General features: G+C 45.3%; 1 protein-coding gene across 1 annotated transcript in view; it reads right to left on the bottom strand.

Moving 5' to 3' along the window:
• The window catches only part of HMGA2 (high mobility group AT-hook 2), a 143,438-nt gene extending 128,576 nt beyond the window's left edge, over window positions 1–14,862 (bottom strand). Inside the window, exons 1-3 of the mRNA XM_072743104.1 lie at window positions 14,589–14,862; window positions 11,975–12,061; window positions 1,837–1,887 (exon numbers count right to left, since the gene is read on the bottom strand). Coding sequence (XP_072599205.1) covers window positions 1,837–1,887; window positions 11,975–12,061; window positions 14,589–14,699 — 249 coding nt within the window. The 5' untranslated portion in view covers window positions 14,700–14,862. The remainder of the gene's footprint in view (window positions 1–1,836; window positions 1,888–11,974; window positions 12,062–14,588) is intronic.
• Between the last annotated feature and the right edge of the window lie 2,587 nt (window positions 14,863–17,449).

The following is a 17,449-nucleotide window of genomic DNA, read 5'->3' as shown; positions in this document are numbered from 1 at the left end:
AGCTGCTTGAGTCCCCTCACTGAAGCCCCCAGACAACCAGAAGCAGGGACAAGCCTTTCTGCTGTGCTCTGTCCATATTCTTGACCCAAAGAATCCATGAGCATAATAAAAATGGTTTTTTTTCTTTAAACAGTATTAAGTTTTGGGGTGGTTGATCAATCACTCAGAGATAACTGGAACCATTTGTACAACAAGAAAGGTGATAAACCCATCAATTGCAGAGCCCACATGATACTCAGATCTGGGTGACATATTTCAAAAGATTAAAAAACAAACATCCTCAGAAGAGAATAACAAGAATGTTCCTTTCGGGAGAAAAAAAGAGAAAGGACTGAAGACATCCAGACTACAAAAGACAACAAATGATATGTGTTAATCGTCTTCAAATATTTGAAAGACTATCATGAGTAAAAAGTGAAAACAATTACTCTGAATACTCCCAGGAAGGAGGCCGAGGGACAGTGAGCAGAAGGTACAGGAAAGCAGATAGATGGATTTTCTGATGCTCAGAGCTTTCCAAGGAAGACCAGGCAGCCTTAAGAGGTAGTGAGTTCCCTAACACTAAGGAACTCAATCAGTCCAGATGATGACCACCTGGTGGGGAGGTTTGGAGAGAACCCACGTATTGACCAGAAGGTTGAATGAAGTGCTCCTACTTTAAGGTTACACTGCAATGCTGAGGTGTTTTTAATCTAAAGATCATCTCCATTTCCTTGTGCTAAGAAATTTAATCCCAACACATGTTGAGCAGAGGAAAAAAAAATACAAGATGAATAAATTAAATGAAAGGCAATACCACAGTATAAATAGAAAGCGATGTCGAATTCTAGAGAAAGGAATGGCATACCAACAGGAATATATAATCCAGCAGAGTAGCAAAGACACTTCAAAAAAGATTAAGCATACAGAATAAATGGGGGAGAGCGAAAAGGAGAGCCAAAGATCCCATTGTGGATGATACCTCGTGTAGAGGAAGCCTTTATCTTTCTCGAGAAATGGCCTTACTCACTTTTAAGACTTTGCTCCTCCATCAGTGGGAAAGAAAGATCAGAAGAACATAAGTGTACATGTAGCAGCAACGGGAGCAAAGTTGGAAGTGGAAAAATTAACGAAGCTCTTCAGTGATCACTGGCTTTCTGGCCTCAAGGAGCCACAGTGTGTGCCTGTGGTATCAAGAGCACTTGCGTAGAAGCCAAGAAGCCACTATTCCGGCTAACGTCAGTACGCAGGAATGACCCACTAAGGGGAGCAAACACATCTGGAAACTTAAAACCTGGTTTCCTAAAAAGCCAGTATAAAAAGGAAAACACAAGCCACCTTGAAAATGAGATGTGTCCAAAGCAAAGCCATGAAGGAGACAAAACAAAAACAACAGAAAAAAAAGGAGAAGAAGAAGAAGAAAAGAAAGAAAATGTTACAAAGTTATCTCATACACATTTCATCTGCGTTTTATCACCATTTGTAATCAACTTCCAAGGTTTCATAATACCCTTTAACCTTAGTCACTAACCCACTGAACAAGTCATCTCATTGTTATCCCTGCTTGAAGGAAGAGTGGAGACTCTTTTCATGTTGATAAGAGATAGAAAGAGGAGTCACTCCCAGGAAAGAAAAGCATTGTGAGTAAACTCCTGGAGCCTAATGGCAAAAGGGCGGTGATAAATCATTCCTTGCCTTAACCCTTTCAAGGACTCATTGAACCAGAAGTCCAAAATACATGTGATTGATCAAATAAAAGTAATTTTCACTTAAAATACAGAAAATTGTCACCACAAAAAAGAAAGAGAGAGAGAAAGAGAGAGAGAGAGAGCCCAGGAATTACTTCTGATTACTCACCCATTTCCTAGGTCTGCCTCTTGGCCGTTTTTCTCCAGTGGCTTCTGCTTTCTGCAAAATGAAAAAGGAAGTCATATTGTTTCCTACCTGACATTATTGATTAAGTGCTGCACCAAGGGACACATGCCAAGTGGGAGTGTCCTGGTCTACGACAAGGTATCGAGATTGCTTTAACAATCCCCTTCTCCACGAAGGCTCATCTTCTCCATGTTTGAGTAGATCCTCCTTCCAGGTTTTTCATTACATGAAGCACAGAGATATCTACCCATCTCTCACCCTCAAACACTCCCCTGGAATGCTCTCCTCTGAAATGCATGAAAATCCTTTTGATAAGCCATTTTGCTTTTAGTTCTAGCCACAATTTTAAAAAATACACCCACTTACCCATAATCATAGTTTTAGCAAAGGAAGGTCTTTTAAATGATTTTCTTTCCACCTCACAACTAAAGTTACGAAAATTAATATTGTTATGCTGTTTTACAACGTACAAAGCGCTTTTACCCACATTGCTAATGAAATGGAAGTCAAAAGTAAGTAAGAATACACAGGCTTCTATTTCAAAAAACCAAACGTTTGCACACTTCTGCATAGTTAACTTCCTAGGCCTTGCCCAAAACCATCACATGTCAATCAGTTCATTGAAAGCAGAGGGGAAAAAAAAGTTAGCAGAAATCATCAATGTTTGTCCCTGTGGTGAAAACTAGGGGTGCCAAAGATAATGATTAATAAAAATGTATATTACTATCAAGAAGCTCCCACTCAACACAAGCATGACATGAATATATTTTTAACCACCTTGAGCGTTTGTTTTGTTTCATAGAAGATTTCTCTGGTATCAAAGTTGGTTTTTGCCCTTTGAATCAAATTTTAACATAATCTATAAAGTAATTTCCCTATGTTTACGGACCTTACTCCACTCCCCAAATACACCAAAACACACATACACACACAAGACACACATCCTTCTATAAAAACATATGTTTACACTTTTCAGGGTAAAGAATAGTACGTGCTCTTGCATATATGAGAATCGTCCCAAGGCTACATAAACACAAAAATACAAGTAACCTGAGCCAGGATAACTTGTTTTGCATTTTGCTTTTGTTACCTAAGCTAGCAGCCAATAGGTACTTGGTACAGTGATACTAAAATTACCTGTTATGACTGTCTACACTGCCAAGTAGACTTTCTCTCTTCAATCTGTCTTATAAAAATAGATGGAAATAGATGATAGGTAGATAGATGATAGATAGATAGATAGATAGATAGATAGATAGATAGATAGTAGATAGATAGATAGATAGACACAAAATAAGCCACAAGATTTCTCACAAATAGTACCTCCTTGACCTGGCATTACTCTCCAACGGGTCCTAGGAATTCACCAAAAATCTGTATAACTTTAATACTGTTAGGTCACATTTCTTGAGCACATGTGTTAATCTTTAATCTTTACAACAACCTTATAAGGTAGGTATTATTATTTCTCTCATTTTGCAGATGAGCGACTGAGTCTTACATAGTTGAGGAAAGGCACACCCAAAGGCGATAAATGGCTCACCTGGGATTTGAACCCAGTTCTTTTTTTTTTTTTTAACCCAGTTCTGTTGGCCTCTAAAGACTGGGTTCCTCCCCTCCTAAGAATAGTACCCCCCACCCCTTAGCCTACATACATGCGCTACCTTATAGAGATATTTGAGTCAACTAAAATTGGTCGCTGACTCAGCTCAGTCCCCCAATAGAAGGAAACTGGGTAGCTTTTAGGAAGTCAGTGTAACCGTCAGCTTTGGGCACGGTGAATGACTCCACAAAAGAATCACTTACTGTCAGGGGTTAGTGGCACTGTCCTCCCTTGAGCTATAAGGGCGTGCATGAGGTTAAGGAAAGCCAGGGGTGCCCAGGGAACCACAAGCCGCCTCCTGAGTGTTGTCTCCCCAAGAGGGAGTTGTCTTCACAGGAACACAGACTCTACTTTGGAAAGCTTCGATTCAAACCCCTGCTCTGACTCTGGGCAGGTCCCTGAAAACCTTAATCCGGTTTCATGTGTGAAAAGGAGATAGCGCCTCCCGGGAGGAGCCAAGGGCCCACCCTACAGGAGGTGCTGGCTACAAGTTCCTTGACTCCCAACAAGATGGAAGTCTTCAAGGGAAGGTTTTCCTTCAAGTTAGTCCAATCTCAAAGAAGGGTCAGTCAATGCAAATATTCCACTACACACCCATCTGTCACCTTTAGGATGACGTTTTCAAGAGACCCCCTGGCTAGTACATAGGGAGTTCCAGGAGTACAAAATTCCCCAATACAGAGGCAGTGTCTGATTTAATCTTTGGGATCAACGGGGAGACTGCACGGTTTATCCAGTAGTACATGACACAAATGTGGAAGATAGAAGTCCCTTAGTGGGCACAGGGATGGTGGGTGGGTTTAAGAGGAGGAGGCTATCGACCCTGGAGGCCAGCAGAGCCACACCAGGCTCTCTCCGCACAGTTGTCCTGTTTCAGGTGTGCTCTGGGCGTATCTAAAATCTGCTGAAGAGGAGGTTGTTTTCTAAAAGGGTTTCACTGCATTTCCAAGTCAGAGAAAGCAAATCTCTCAGAGGGAGAGAAAGCCCTGCAAATAAGAGGACTTGAAAACGAGCATCGCACTCACAAAAAGCCTATTCAAAAATAAAATTCGCACCATTAACTAAAGGGCAAAATATCACAATTATCACTTGGACTTGTTAAAAGCAAACTTGCTCCTTGGTCTTCAGGCCAGTGTGACATGTAAACTGAAACCCTCTTCTGAGTCCACATCTACAAGAAACACATTAGCTGTGCTGTGTGGCGTCGATCTGGGAGGTTTTCATTGTTCTTTAAAACCCACATTATTTAATCATTCTGATCAAACTTCACAAAGGCTGCAAAACAAGTTAGGATTTTAGTTTGTAAACCAGCAGAGATCCAGGGTTTTTACACAGAGGAAAACACTGGCTTTAACTTTTTTTTCCCCTTGTGTTTAATGCTCTTCGGAATATTATTTTTCAATAGAAGACAAACAAAACATTTCAGAGGCTTGTTTTGTTTTTAATACATCAACATATACAATACTGTGGAGTTATATATTTGGTTTTCCTTCACCAGAGTGGAATGTCGTTCTATACTACAAACCCGTGTAAAATTGAGACAGTAACTTGTTCTAAGTATTTACAGCTTATGGGGGTGGCAGGGTGAGGGGTGGGGGAAAGAGGCTGGGAATTGTGCATTTGTAAGAACTGAAATTTCAGACTATGGACACATGATTATACGAATATTTGCAACTACCACATATCTTGTTAGAAGTGTTATTTATTCCTTGCTTTTCATATTTTTGCCTCTTTTTAAAAAAAAGTTTCGATTCAGAACTGTATATGTAGTTTTATGATATGCTTAGAAGCAAGTTCACGAGGGTTGGGAAGAATGTTAAGTGGGAAATGTAATTTTTTCCCCTTTTTTTCTAAGAAGTCTGGTACCCCAGGCTCTCAGATGTACTCCACATTAAAAAGAAAAATTAATTGAAAAAGGAAATCCACCTAACAAATAGAACTCTTAAGCTTGGAAACAGTGCTTACATCAGGGCCTGGTACGTAAGATGTGCTCACACATTTATTGGATGAAGAAGGAAGGAAAGAGAGAAACACTGGTGTTTACAGCACGTGTGTCTTATTTCCCTCTTGCCATCAGAATTCTGTAGCTTGGCAGGAACTTCAGAAAGCAATTCATCTAGACCCTTCATTGAACAAATAAGAAAACTGGATGTGTTCTGACCTCCAAGACATGGCCCTGTGGGTTCTGGGGGCCAGAAGTCTGGGGGTATTGGCTGCAGGAAGTACCCATTTCCAATCTCTTTATAAGCTTGTAGAGAACTTCTCTCCAAAGGGTTTCCTGACACCTGACTTCTAACCTGCATTTGACATTCCTGGAGATAACATAAACTACGCTGTCACAATAAGAGGACTTATTGTAAAAATGTATATGCATTTTACAACATATCCGACAGCACATAGTAGTAGAAAGATCAGAAGCTTTAGAGTGAGATCTGAATTCAGGCCCAGGTGCCACCGTTTTCTAGAGGTGAACGTTAGATATGTCACAGTTTACATCTTGGGATCAGTTTTCTCACTGGTGAAATGAAGACCATTCTATCTATCTACATCAGAGGATGAAGGAGCTAATATTTATGTAAAGTGCCGGACAAAAGCTCCAGCACATGGTAGGTGCTCAAACCTAATTTTTTTTTCTCCCTCCATATTTTATATAGGACAGCTATTACTTGCCCCGTTTCACAAAATGTGAGATTAAGCCAACTGCCCACATTCACAAGCAGTGAAACTGAGGCCCAATGTGATTTCAAGGCCAATAAAGGGTCTGTTCTTCTGGGAAAGATTTCATATAAAATAAAAGAGCCATGGGCAAATTTAAAAAAGAAAAAAAAAAAAGAAAGAAAAGAAAAACTTCTAGGGTGAAAATCAAATGAGTCGTTGAAAGTAAAACATTTCTAAGCCTCCTGTAAGGACATGGACAATTGCTGAGAATGGAAACCAGGAGAATTATCCAATGCTGACTTTTGGGTCAAATTTGGATAGCTATTAAATTTTGTTACTTTAAATGCTCTCATCACATTTTATATGTACTGTGATAACGCTTGAAAGCACAAACTCTCTCACCCCAAATCAATCAGCGCCTCCGCACACAGATCAAAAATAATCATAATAATAATAACCTAAAAAAAAGGCTATAAAAACATTTGGGCATAGTCACTTGTTTTGTTTTCATGTACCTTGGCATATACATTTGTAGACTAAGGTCTGCAGAGCTCAGAGCATATGGAGCAAGCCACCCAAGTCCAGAAAGCCACATTTTATTTCTTCCAGTTGTTCGTTTAAATATATAAACAGTGCAAATCAATGTGCATGGGAGTCAAAAATCAACTGGACTGAGCAATTAGACTAAGTACTGAGGATTTCTCTTTACCTTTCTGACAATCCAGTTCTGTGGATTTCCAAATTTCAAGTACAATCATTTTTAGTCTTTAAAAGGGGTTGCCATCACTGCATATTTTACAATAGGAAATATAAGCAAATCCTATCGTCCACTGTAGTTCATGCTCATTTTACCCAAGGAAGCCCTTTATTGTCGACTCTCATGTCATTATTTACACATGCCTGTCTTCACCTATACAAACACTAAACCAAAGCCAAGGCCAATGACAGGAAGAGCTATTTTCAAAGTTTAAGATTCTCCTCCTTTAAACCATCACTCTACTTTTTTTTTGGAATCAGAAAAAAAACAATAGCTCCGATACAAGAGTTCACAGGGGTTATCTTCTCAGCAAACTGCCCCCTATGTCACCCTGGAGAAAATAAAGTGACTGCACCATTCCTCTCTAAATCGATCAGAAGATGCCATTCAAAACTGTCCAGTGTCTTAAAAACAACAGAGAACAGAGGAGAACAAAGCAGGAGCCTAAAACATCATCACTTTTCAATCTTTTTCTCCTGAGGAGAAGAACAAAAATTCGTAACTGAGAGTTTCAGAGTCTAGGAGAGTGAGATTCACTGTGCCAAGGGGGTTCCAAGGTGAGCTCTGAAAACTGCAGAGGGTGAGCTGACAAGAGAGGTCTGACTTAAGTGACATAAAATGCTCTTCAGTCTCCACCCATTCTAAAGAAAGAACTGAAACACAACATAATCCCAATTGGGGATGCTCTATCTCCTTTGCAGAATGATTAGTTGGGACTTTGAGATAAAAATGAGCCAGTGTGGCTGGGTCAGTCAAAGCAATGAGGAGCTCTGGATGGTAAGTTCAGAAGAATGACAGCTTCCAGAAAAATCCAACTAGGGGTCCCTTGATATAAAGTTACTTCATAAAAGAATTCAAACACTTTTGAATCATCCATATTTGGATCATAATCTATGATGATTCAAAGGCATTACCAGATAGAATTTACTGATGCACGCATTCAAGGCTTGGTCCTCCGTGGCAAAGTGAAGTGGGGAAGAAAAAGAAAAGTCAATTATTCAGGTAAATCAGCATAAAAGATCAAGATAATGGAGATAACACTTAGGTTTTCCTTAACTCCATCTGTCTGGATACATGTGAATGCTCAGATAGTGCCCTGAATCCCAGTGGAAATTGCCTGCCATTCAAACACACAGGAATCAAAGGAAATAATACTAAAACCATAGGCTGGAACTGTATGGTAACTGCAATGCTCATCTTTCCCTGACTTACCTAATAATGATGCCTCTGGTTACTCTTTCAGTTGGGCCTATTATATTCTGGAAAAAAAAAAAAATCTTATCCTCACTCAGCATCTACGCTCTAACATTTCTGAAATGATGAATAAAACCTACATTTTCTTATCATAAAATACCTGTGCTTGGCATTAGTCATCATTTATGAAAAAAAAATCAACCACGTTTCTAAGAATGCAATTAGAAAAAAGCACAAATCTGCCTTTATAGTGTCCAATCAATACCAGGCCTTTTTTGTACAAGCAAATGGAAGATGCAGATTAAATATTCACCTGAAGAGATTACTTGAAGTACACATACTTTACCTACACGGTATTTTTGTTCTGCACCTTGCTCTCTAGCTCTGGTCATTACACCTAAAGTCAAAAGGAAGTTCAAGCAAATCTATGACCCTATGAAGTAGGGCCATCTTACACCTGAGATCCTTTTATATGCAATTTCCTTCTATTAAAATTTAATTCAATCTCAGAAAAAAAGAGGTGTTTTTTTTTTTTCTTTCCTTGAAAGTACCTGAATAAGAATTAGCTTGAGGCTTACAGCTGAACTGGACTTGTGACCTTATACATAAAGTGGAGTATGAGTGACAGCCCTTCCAGGATTCTCTCATGATTATAAAGCCACACAACCAGGAGATTACATCTTTCTCTTCTCTAAACGGGCAGAATGCAAAAATACAAAGTATTTCCAACCAGCACAAACATGAGAGGAAAACAAAGCAAAACAAAAATGAAATTGAGAGACCACTGGTCATAGGTATATCTCAATCTAAAACATAAATTAAAAGGTCAAGACATAGGCACACATGCATATACACATGCACACACACACACAAATTATTTATTCAGGAAAATAGTAACTTCTGTTTTTTTTTTTTTCTATTAAGATTGCAATATGAAGTTGGTTCAGGGACAGATTTTGAGCACTCAGAGATTGGGTTTCTCAGCAATGATTAGAATCGCCACATAATGGTCATCCGTGGGAATCTGTTGGATTATATTATTGGAATATAAGCAGATTGAAGAACCATTACCTTTCTCCTCCAAAAGTTCCAAGCACAACAAATTGTGCTTCCATAAATGTTTGTTTTATATATTACACAAGTCAATTTTATATTGACTATGGCCTGAAATTAAAGTGATTGCTAATTCACTAGTCCTCCACTTGGTCTTGCAACATGCAGCGTGCATTGTCAAGTTTCACATTGCTAATTTTCCAACAAGCATTTTTGTTTTCAAATGCCCCAAGGCCAGTTACTGAGTCCAAACACAAACTCTGTAAGCAAAGAAACTCCAAGGAGCAAGAAATTTTAAACACACAATATCATCAGGATTCCAGTGTCCACTGCATCTCTTCTAATTTTAGAGCTCTGTTCTCCTATATACTTACCAGTTTTGTTTTATATTTTTCATCTGGATGAGTCTCAGTTTGCACGAGAATATCCAATTTATTAATCATAGGAGACTTCTCATATCTACTCTGGTCAGTCTAGCAGGGTATGTTGATCTTACATGTTATGAACAATATAATCTTTCGTAAAAAAGATTGCTTCTCAAAAATCCTAACAACCATGTTTTGTCAGAATACAATATGTTTGATAAACAAATATGTTTGATAATCATGTTTACATAGAGTAGTAGCAAACTTAATAAATACTGATTTGAAAGTGAAAATACCTTAAGTTTACACATGCCATGAACAATTCATCAATGTCATTCATTATTTTGCAAAGTATTATCTTCTCCAAATGAAGCGTAATCTATAAAACTGAAGAAATGTAACAGTCGTGTTATGGCAAATATATTTACTCATTTTTATTAGAAGGCACTTTTATAACAGAATTGTGTGAAATAATTTTGTCTGGAGGAATGAAAGATCTCAGGGAAAGATTTCTGTGGGAAAAAGAAAATCTATCTCTGCTTTAGAAATTGTAATAATGTACATATCTACATGAAGAATTATCAGAAAGATGAGTAGCCTAGTAGAATCACTTGTAAACGCCTATTACTAAAGCAACTAAAAATAAATCAAACCTTCCTTGGGAGGAGACCAATTTTTTTTTTTTTTTTTTTTGCTATTTTGCTTTAGGTAGTAAATTGGACACAAGTCTCAGTTTTCCTTTTATCAATAAAGATTTTGTTAGCCAGTAGTAAATTTTTCAAAATGAAGAGAAAGAAGGTGATGGAAGCATCAATTTACTCATTCAAAAAAATGCAATACAGTGAAATCTGAAAGATAAGATTCATTTTTCTTTTCTTTTTGTCTTAAATTTTAAATAAATTATTTATGATGAGATATACAGATTTCTTCCTGGGAGATGTTGTGATGATGCATTTTTTCAGAGCAGTTACATCAGAGTTTCAATGTCTGTTAGCTACCTACCAAGATATTCCTTTGCCATTTCACTAGAGTAAAATTAAGTTAGGTAAACCCCACAAACTTGTGCAACATTTAAAACCTCCTTTGTTAAATTAGCCCCCTTCAGCTAATTTCATAAAGCAGGCAAAAATGTAACAAATGGGAAATATTCATATTAGAAATACCAGATTATATACAGTCAGCTCTAAATGACAAGGTCACTTAGAGCTACTTGAAAGTTTATTGATTAAATGTGGGTCACAATTAAATCTTCCCTGTGTGAAGCAGCTGTATTTAAAGACATGAGGAATCTGCTCCTTCACTTCAGCTCTGTTCAGGATTATTAAAATAGAACAGACAAGAACTCATAGTTACTCCCTAAACAACTTTATATGTATCACTGGTTGCTATGGCAGTTTACAACACTGAAAACTATCACGTCTAACATGGTTAGTGCCCACAGTCACAGAGAAAACCACACAAAACATCAGTCCCCAAAGATGATCTTATAACCCTTTCTAACAAATACTGTACGTGATGTACTCACGCCTACTAAAAGGGTATACACAAAATTTACCAAAATTCACTGCTCAATCTTGAACCTCTGTTTTCAACTAATATACAGCCCTGCAAATAAAATACAGAAACTTCTTTGGATTACGTTATAGAGCCAAAAGAAGTGAGTTTTATATTCACCTTCGCTTCTCTGAACATGCCTTGACCCTGAGATATTTCCTCTTTGCTAGCTCAAATACAAGCAACATGAAGTTGCTTCAAATTGCATTTTAAAATTTATACATAAAACCACGAGAACTTATAATGGACTGGATTCTATCCTGCCCCAAAATACACAATAAACGAAATCCAATACTTGTTTAAAAAGCTTCTCACCCCATTTTAGAGCACTGCTGTATCACCTGATGGAAAGGCATTTTGAAAGATTATGTTATATTGCATGTTTACTGTAAACAAACAACATACTTTATCATCACATTTAAATCTGTAGAATTCATGAAATTTTTCTTCTCCAGCATCCCATAATTGGATTTACTTCTAATTATCATTTGGCAAAGTACTTAACCTTATGGAAGGATTTGGTTTTACATATAATCATGTACATCAGCACAAAGCAAATCAATCTTTATTATTTTTGAAGGAAATTGCAAACATCACCATCAAGCAAATCCTATAGTTTTGACTTACTTTTAACTCTTTCACAACTGGCCCAGATCTTAACTGCGTCTGTCTCCATTCCTCCCACCCCTGGTTTTGAGTTTCATATTATTTGGTGATTGTTTGTTTAAGAACAACACTGGAAGCATCTTCATTAAGCTAGCAACTGCTTAGAAATCTTACTTCGCTCAGACACAGCAGAGGTAGGAAATGAGTCTTGGGTTACCCAGTTGGGACAAATCCTTAGGTTTGGATCTAGAATGGGAAATTACAGGGACGGAAGTTCCTGTGGTCATAGAGAAAGTTGAGGGGGGGACGACTTAGCTTGAGAAATCTCACCTTTTGAGCTGCTTTGGAGGGACTCTTGTTTTTGCTGCCTTTGGGTCTTCCCCTGGGTCTCTTAGGAGAGGGCTCACCGGTTGGCTCCTAAGTGTGGGGGGAAAAAATGCTGTTGTGGAAGAGTGTCTGAAAGAAATGGACCCTGACTCTACAGTTATATTTTCTGCATGTGCTGCTCAAAAGAACTGTTGGAACACATTCAGGAAGAGCATACATGGAATGATGATGGTACTGAGTTTACAGAAAGAGGAGATAACTATACTTTTAATCCAAGGATTCCAATAGGAAATTCTAGTTTGCATTTGAAAACTAGATTCTTGTTTCAACTCCACAAAGGTAACAAAGGCTGACAAGGCTGCAGGTTCTAGAAGGAATTACACATTTTAAAGGTATAAAATTTGAGTGGTTATGCATTTGGCGACTTATAAATACTTTAGAGGAATGCTACTACTCATTGTACTAGCATTTCAAACAACAGAAATATGAAGCTAACATCATAAATATTTCAACAATCTTCCCTATTGAAAAGATAGTTTTTAATCATCTCTGTGTATCTGCATTGTAAGTCAATTATGACTCGATCAACACATTGTGTGAAGTATTGGAGCAATTATCCAAGATCTTCAATTCAAAATAACTCCGTTCTCCCTAAAATTTCCAAATAATTATGATAAATCTGTTGTGGGAGGTTTTGCTTGAATTATCTAGATAATTGCTTCAGTTCTCCACTTCCTTTTGGAGTTGGAGGCATGGTCTCTAGCCTACATTTAAATGCCTTTTGATAAAAACAAGCATTTCCTCCAAAACCTGCTTTTGAGAAAACTCTTCTGGAAGGGGGTAGATTGGAGAAAACTAACAGGGGAGGGGGGCGGGGAAGGAGGCAGAATGGAAGTGTCTGGGAAGGAGAAATTGAAACTATCAATAGGTTTAGCAAGACTTTAAATGACTTCTATGCCAAGTAGTAAATACTCAAGTGGTTAAGAGAATGCGATGATTAATATTCCAGATCTTAAATATTTATGCGGTGAATCACCAATTTACGTTTCATTCGGATTCGGTGATTAAATGAGACTAACTAACTTAAAACGCATGGAAGTCTTCAATGAAAATTCGCATCCTCATATTTAGAGAACCTGAGGAAGACTCCCTGCAAGCTTCTCTGGGACCACCAAGCGCCAGTGGGCACATCCGGGGCAAACACACCGGAGACACATTTTTCTTTCTTTGTGAACTCTGCGTTCACTCCAAGGTAAAACCTCCAATCACCTCCAGCTCCCGCTGCAATTTCTTTTGCATTCTTTTTTTTTTCTTTTTTTTTTGGAGGTGAGGAGGGGGACAATTTAGAGTTAGTGTGGGCTGGGGGGGACGGGTGGGAAACAGGTCTGGGTGGGGAGTGGGGGGTGGGGGGGCGCAGAGCCTTCCTGGGAGGTGGAAAACTGGCTCCCAGCGCGGTTTAAAGTGTCGCTGGGGCAGAGCGGGAAAACTCCGGGGCCTCCAGATTGGCTTGTTTCCTTTGATGATTTCAAAAAAGGTACAACCCTTTCAGTTTTTCTAAAACGCTCTGGCCAAGCAAACGTTGCTCGATCCCCCCCAACCCCCCTCCACCTTGCTCTCGGGCAGCTCGGGCAGCTCGGAGAGGGGGGGGGGCTCCAGGATTATTTTCTAATCGGCCTATTTGCCGTGGAGGAAGCGCTCCAAGGCTCGGGCTCGCAGGGGAAGTCTTAAAGCCCGCGGAAGCGGAGTTTAAATGCTCTCCGCGGACGAGTCCCGCGGCAGCCCGGCCCGCCGAGGCTTGGAACTCGCGGCGAACAAAACCCGCGGCCCGGGCGCTGCGCGCAGCTCTGCAAGCGCCCGCTGCAGCTTAACTGGCTGCATCCACAGACAAAACCGTGCACTCCGCGGGGTCCCGGGCGCCCCGCGATCGTCCCCTCCCAGCCCCCCAGCCGCTCGCCCCGGGGAAGCCCGTCGCACGTCCCCCGCTCAGGGGCCCCGGGGGGCCGAGGCAGCGACCCCGCTACCGTGCGCTCGCTCTCGGGCGCTGCTTGCCGCCGCGCCCCCGGCCGAGCCGGCGAGTCCCGTCCCGCCGGGGCCCCGGCCCCCCGCAGCGCCCTCCCGGGGACCCCGCGGCGGCCGCCGCGCCGCGTTTAAAGAGCCCGAAGGGCACCGGGCGGGCCCACGAGGTCTTTGTCGCGAGGGCGCGAGTCTCGGGCCACCGGGAGCTCGGGGAGGGCGCCAAGGGGGCGGCGGCGGCGGCGGCGGCGCGCCAGTCTGCAGCCCGCCGGCCGCCCCGCTTGGCGGGAGAATCGGCCCCGCGCCCCCAGCCCCGCGCGGCCCGCGCCCCCTCCACCCCCGCACCGCCCGCACCTCCCTCCCACCCCCCGCGGGACCCCGCGCGCTCCGGAGGTGCCCGGCGAGCCCCGGGTCGTGCGCCCCCGGCCGCCGGGTCTCGTGCACAATAGCGAAAGTCGCCGGACGCGCTCCGCCCGCCCCCGCCTCCCCGCCGCGAGCCGCGCGGGCGCCCCGGGGCTCCGCCGCGCGCCGGCGCCGAGGACTCCGCAGCCCGCGCCCGGGGAGCCGAGCCGGGCTGCCGCCGCCGGCCCGCCCGCGTACTGACTTGCTGCTGCTTCCTGGGGCGGCCGCGTCCTCTCTTCGGCGGCGCCGGGGCGGCAGGTTGTCCCTGCGCTGAAGTGGACGGCTGCCCGGCGCCCTCGCCGCGTGCGCTCATCCTGCCTCCGCTTCGCCGCCGCCGCCGCCCCGAGCGGGCCCCGCACCTTTCGGGAGATCGGGCGCGAGGGCTGCAGGAGGAGGGCGAGGCGGGCGGGCGAGAGCCGGCGCGCTGCGAGGGCTGCTGCTGCTCAGGCTGCCGCCGCTGCCACCATCCACACCGGACGTCCAGCGGCTGCCAGAGAGAAGAGGGGAGGAGGAGGAGGAGGAGGAGGAGGAGGAGGAGGAGGAGGAGGAGGAGGAGAGGAGAGGAGGCGCTGCTGCAGGCGGCGGGTGGGTGCGGAGGTGGAGGTGGAGGTGGCGGTGGAGGTAGCGAGAGGAGGGGGAAGCGAGCGCGCGAAGGAGGCTCTGCAGCCGGGAGGCTCCCCTCTCGGCGTGGGATCCGGAGTTGCGGTCACCGGTAGCAACTTCGGAAGCGGCTTGCAAGTGGAAGAGACTTGGAGGGGATCGCGTCCCTTGAAATGTTAGGCGGGGAGAGAATGCCTCCTCCTCTTCCCCCGCGCTCGGCGCTCGCAGAGCAAGAAAGAGAAAGAGCGAGAGAGAAAGCAAAGAGCGCGTAGAGCAGTCAGAAGGCAAGAGGAGGATGGGGAGGTCCTGCCGGGATCGGGATCGGGATCGGGATCGGGATCGGGATGGGGATGGGGACGCGGCTGGCGCGGCGGCGGAGGACGGAGCGCGGGGGGCAGCGCGCGTCCTCGGGGGCGGGGGCGGGAGCGGGCGGCGGCGGCGGCGGCGGCGGCGCACGGGCGGAGGGCACGGCTGCTCGCTCCTGCGTCCTGCACCGAGCGCGCGCTGCCCGGGCTGGAAGTTTTCTGAGTTCCTGCCCCAGGATGCAAGCGGGATGAGTGAGTGAGTGTGTGTGTGTGTGTGTGTGTGTGTGTGTGTGTGCGCGCGCGCGCGCTTGGGGAGGGGGCGGCGGGGTTGGCGTGCAGGGGAGGGAGTGCCCACCTCTAATCGTGGGCGGAAAAATGGGAGGGGGCTGCGCAGGAGGGAAAGGAGGAGGAGGAGGGAGGCCCCGCGGACCGCCGAGCCCAGGCGCCTGGCCGCGGGCCAGAGGCAGCGTTCGAAATGCAACTGCTCGGCGGCGGCGGCGCCCGGGTGCCACCCGAAGCCCCGCTCACGTGCTCCCGCCCGGCGGCGGGGTTAAAGGGACAGGCCGGGCATCCCGGGGCGGCCCGCCGCCGCCCGCGGTCCCCGCCGGCTGCCCGAGGTCGCCCCTGGGCGGCGGTCCCAGGAAGGCACCGCAAGGAGGCCGCCCCGGAGCCGCGTTTCGGGGCTTGGCCTTTACCTGCTCCTCCACACTGCGGGGAGCGGCGGAGGTCGCGGTCCCGGGGAGCCGTAGCAACCGGCCCCCGGCAGCCAGCCGTGCTCGGCCCGCGAGAGAGCCCTCATCACACCGCACGACCCAGCCGTGCAACTCCGGTCCACACTCGCACAGCCGCACGCATGCATAAGCACACGCGCGCTTGCACGCAGCTACGCACGCACCTTCGCAGACATGCACACGTGCAAACAATGTGCACACATGCACACGGAGCGCGCCGGCTCCTTTCGGTGAGGTTTGTTGGTCCCGGTCCCTCCTGCCCGCCCTCCCCCGCCGCCGCCCGGGAAACCCTAGAGGCGACGCAAAGTCTCCCCGACTCCGGGCTGGCGCTCCAACGCAGGGCAGACGGGTCGCCCCCCGCGAGAACCCCGCCGCTCCCCTGCCCCCCAAAACTGCGCCAAGTGGCCACCTCTCCCTGCGCTTTACCTAGCTTTAACCTCTTCCCTAGGAACTCCCTCTCTGCCAAGTCCTAATTTTATTGCTTGGGCTGTTTCTGAGTTATGTGAGCACTGTAATGACCACAGTCCGTTGTTTTTTTTTTTATTAAAAAAAAAAAAGGTGGAGTGCATTTTTAAAAGGGACCTCTTTTCATCCTTGAATAAGAAAGGGGGGGGAAGAAAAAAAACAACGCCCGAAAAAATGAGGTTCGGGTTTTCACACATCACGCCCCAAATTATTTTGGAGCAATTCCAAAATGAAAACGTTCACCCGAGGAAGAAAGGTCCCCCGCCCCCCGAATACAGACCACCGTGGAATACAAACGCCTGCTTTACAGCCCCGCGCGGGGAGCGGGGCGCAGCCGGGGGCGCCGCGCCTGTGCAGGAGGCGCGTGTAAATGTGTGCCGGGCGCGGCGGCGCTGATTGGTCCGCGTTGCCATTTTAAATCGGTTTCCAGCTGCCCCGTGCAGCGCCGGGACCCTTCCCTGCACGTTGAGTGCCCCGCGGGAACCCGGAGCTTCTCCCGGGTCTGGGAACGCTTAGCCGCGCTGCACGGGGAGCGCCTCCCTCCCTCCGGATGGAGCCCCGCAGTTGCCCGGGGGCGGGAGGCAGGGAGGGCTCTAACGGGCCCGGCCGGGAGACGGTATCTGCACCAAAGGGATCGAAACTCCATGTACCAAGCACCGCGGTGACACCTCCTAACTGCAGAGTTTGCACTTTAAAAAAAAAAAAAAATGTGCTCCCAGTCGCGCTGTGCCGTGCGCGTGGTCCTTACACACACACGAGACGGGCCTCTCGCTCTGTTTTTGTTTGCTTGCTTTTTTGCAAAGACTCGAGAGAAAGTGCTGAGGATGGATGTAGGAGGAGAAATCCCCGAGGGCTCCAGCCCGCCAGGTTCAAGAGTGGTGGGTACGTTGCACCCTCGGGTATTTCTTGCACGTGCACAGAGGCTGGCAGGAAGGCGATGCCAAAAAAAAATGTGAGATTTG

Source organism: Vulpes vulpes, chromosome 16 (genome assembly GCF_048418805.1).
Source record: "Vulpes vulpes isolate BD-2025 chromosome 16, VulVul3, whole genome shotgun sequence".
NCBI classification, from domain to species: domain Eukaryota; kingdom Metazoa; phylum Chordata; class Mammalia; order Carnivora; family Canidae; genus Vulpes; species Vulpes vulpes.
This window is presented reverse-complemented; position numbering and strand designations above follow the sequence as displayed.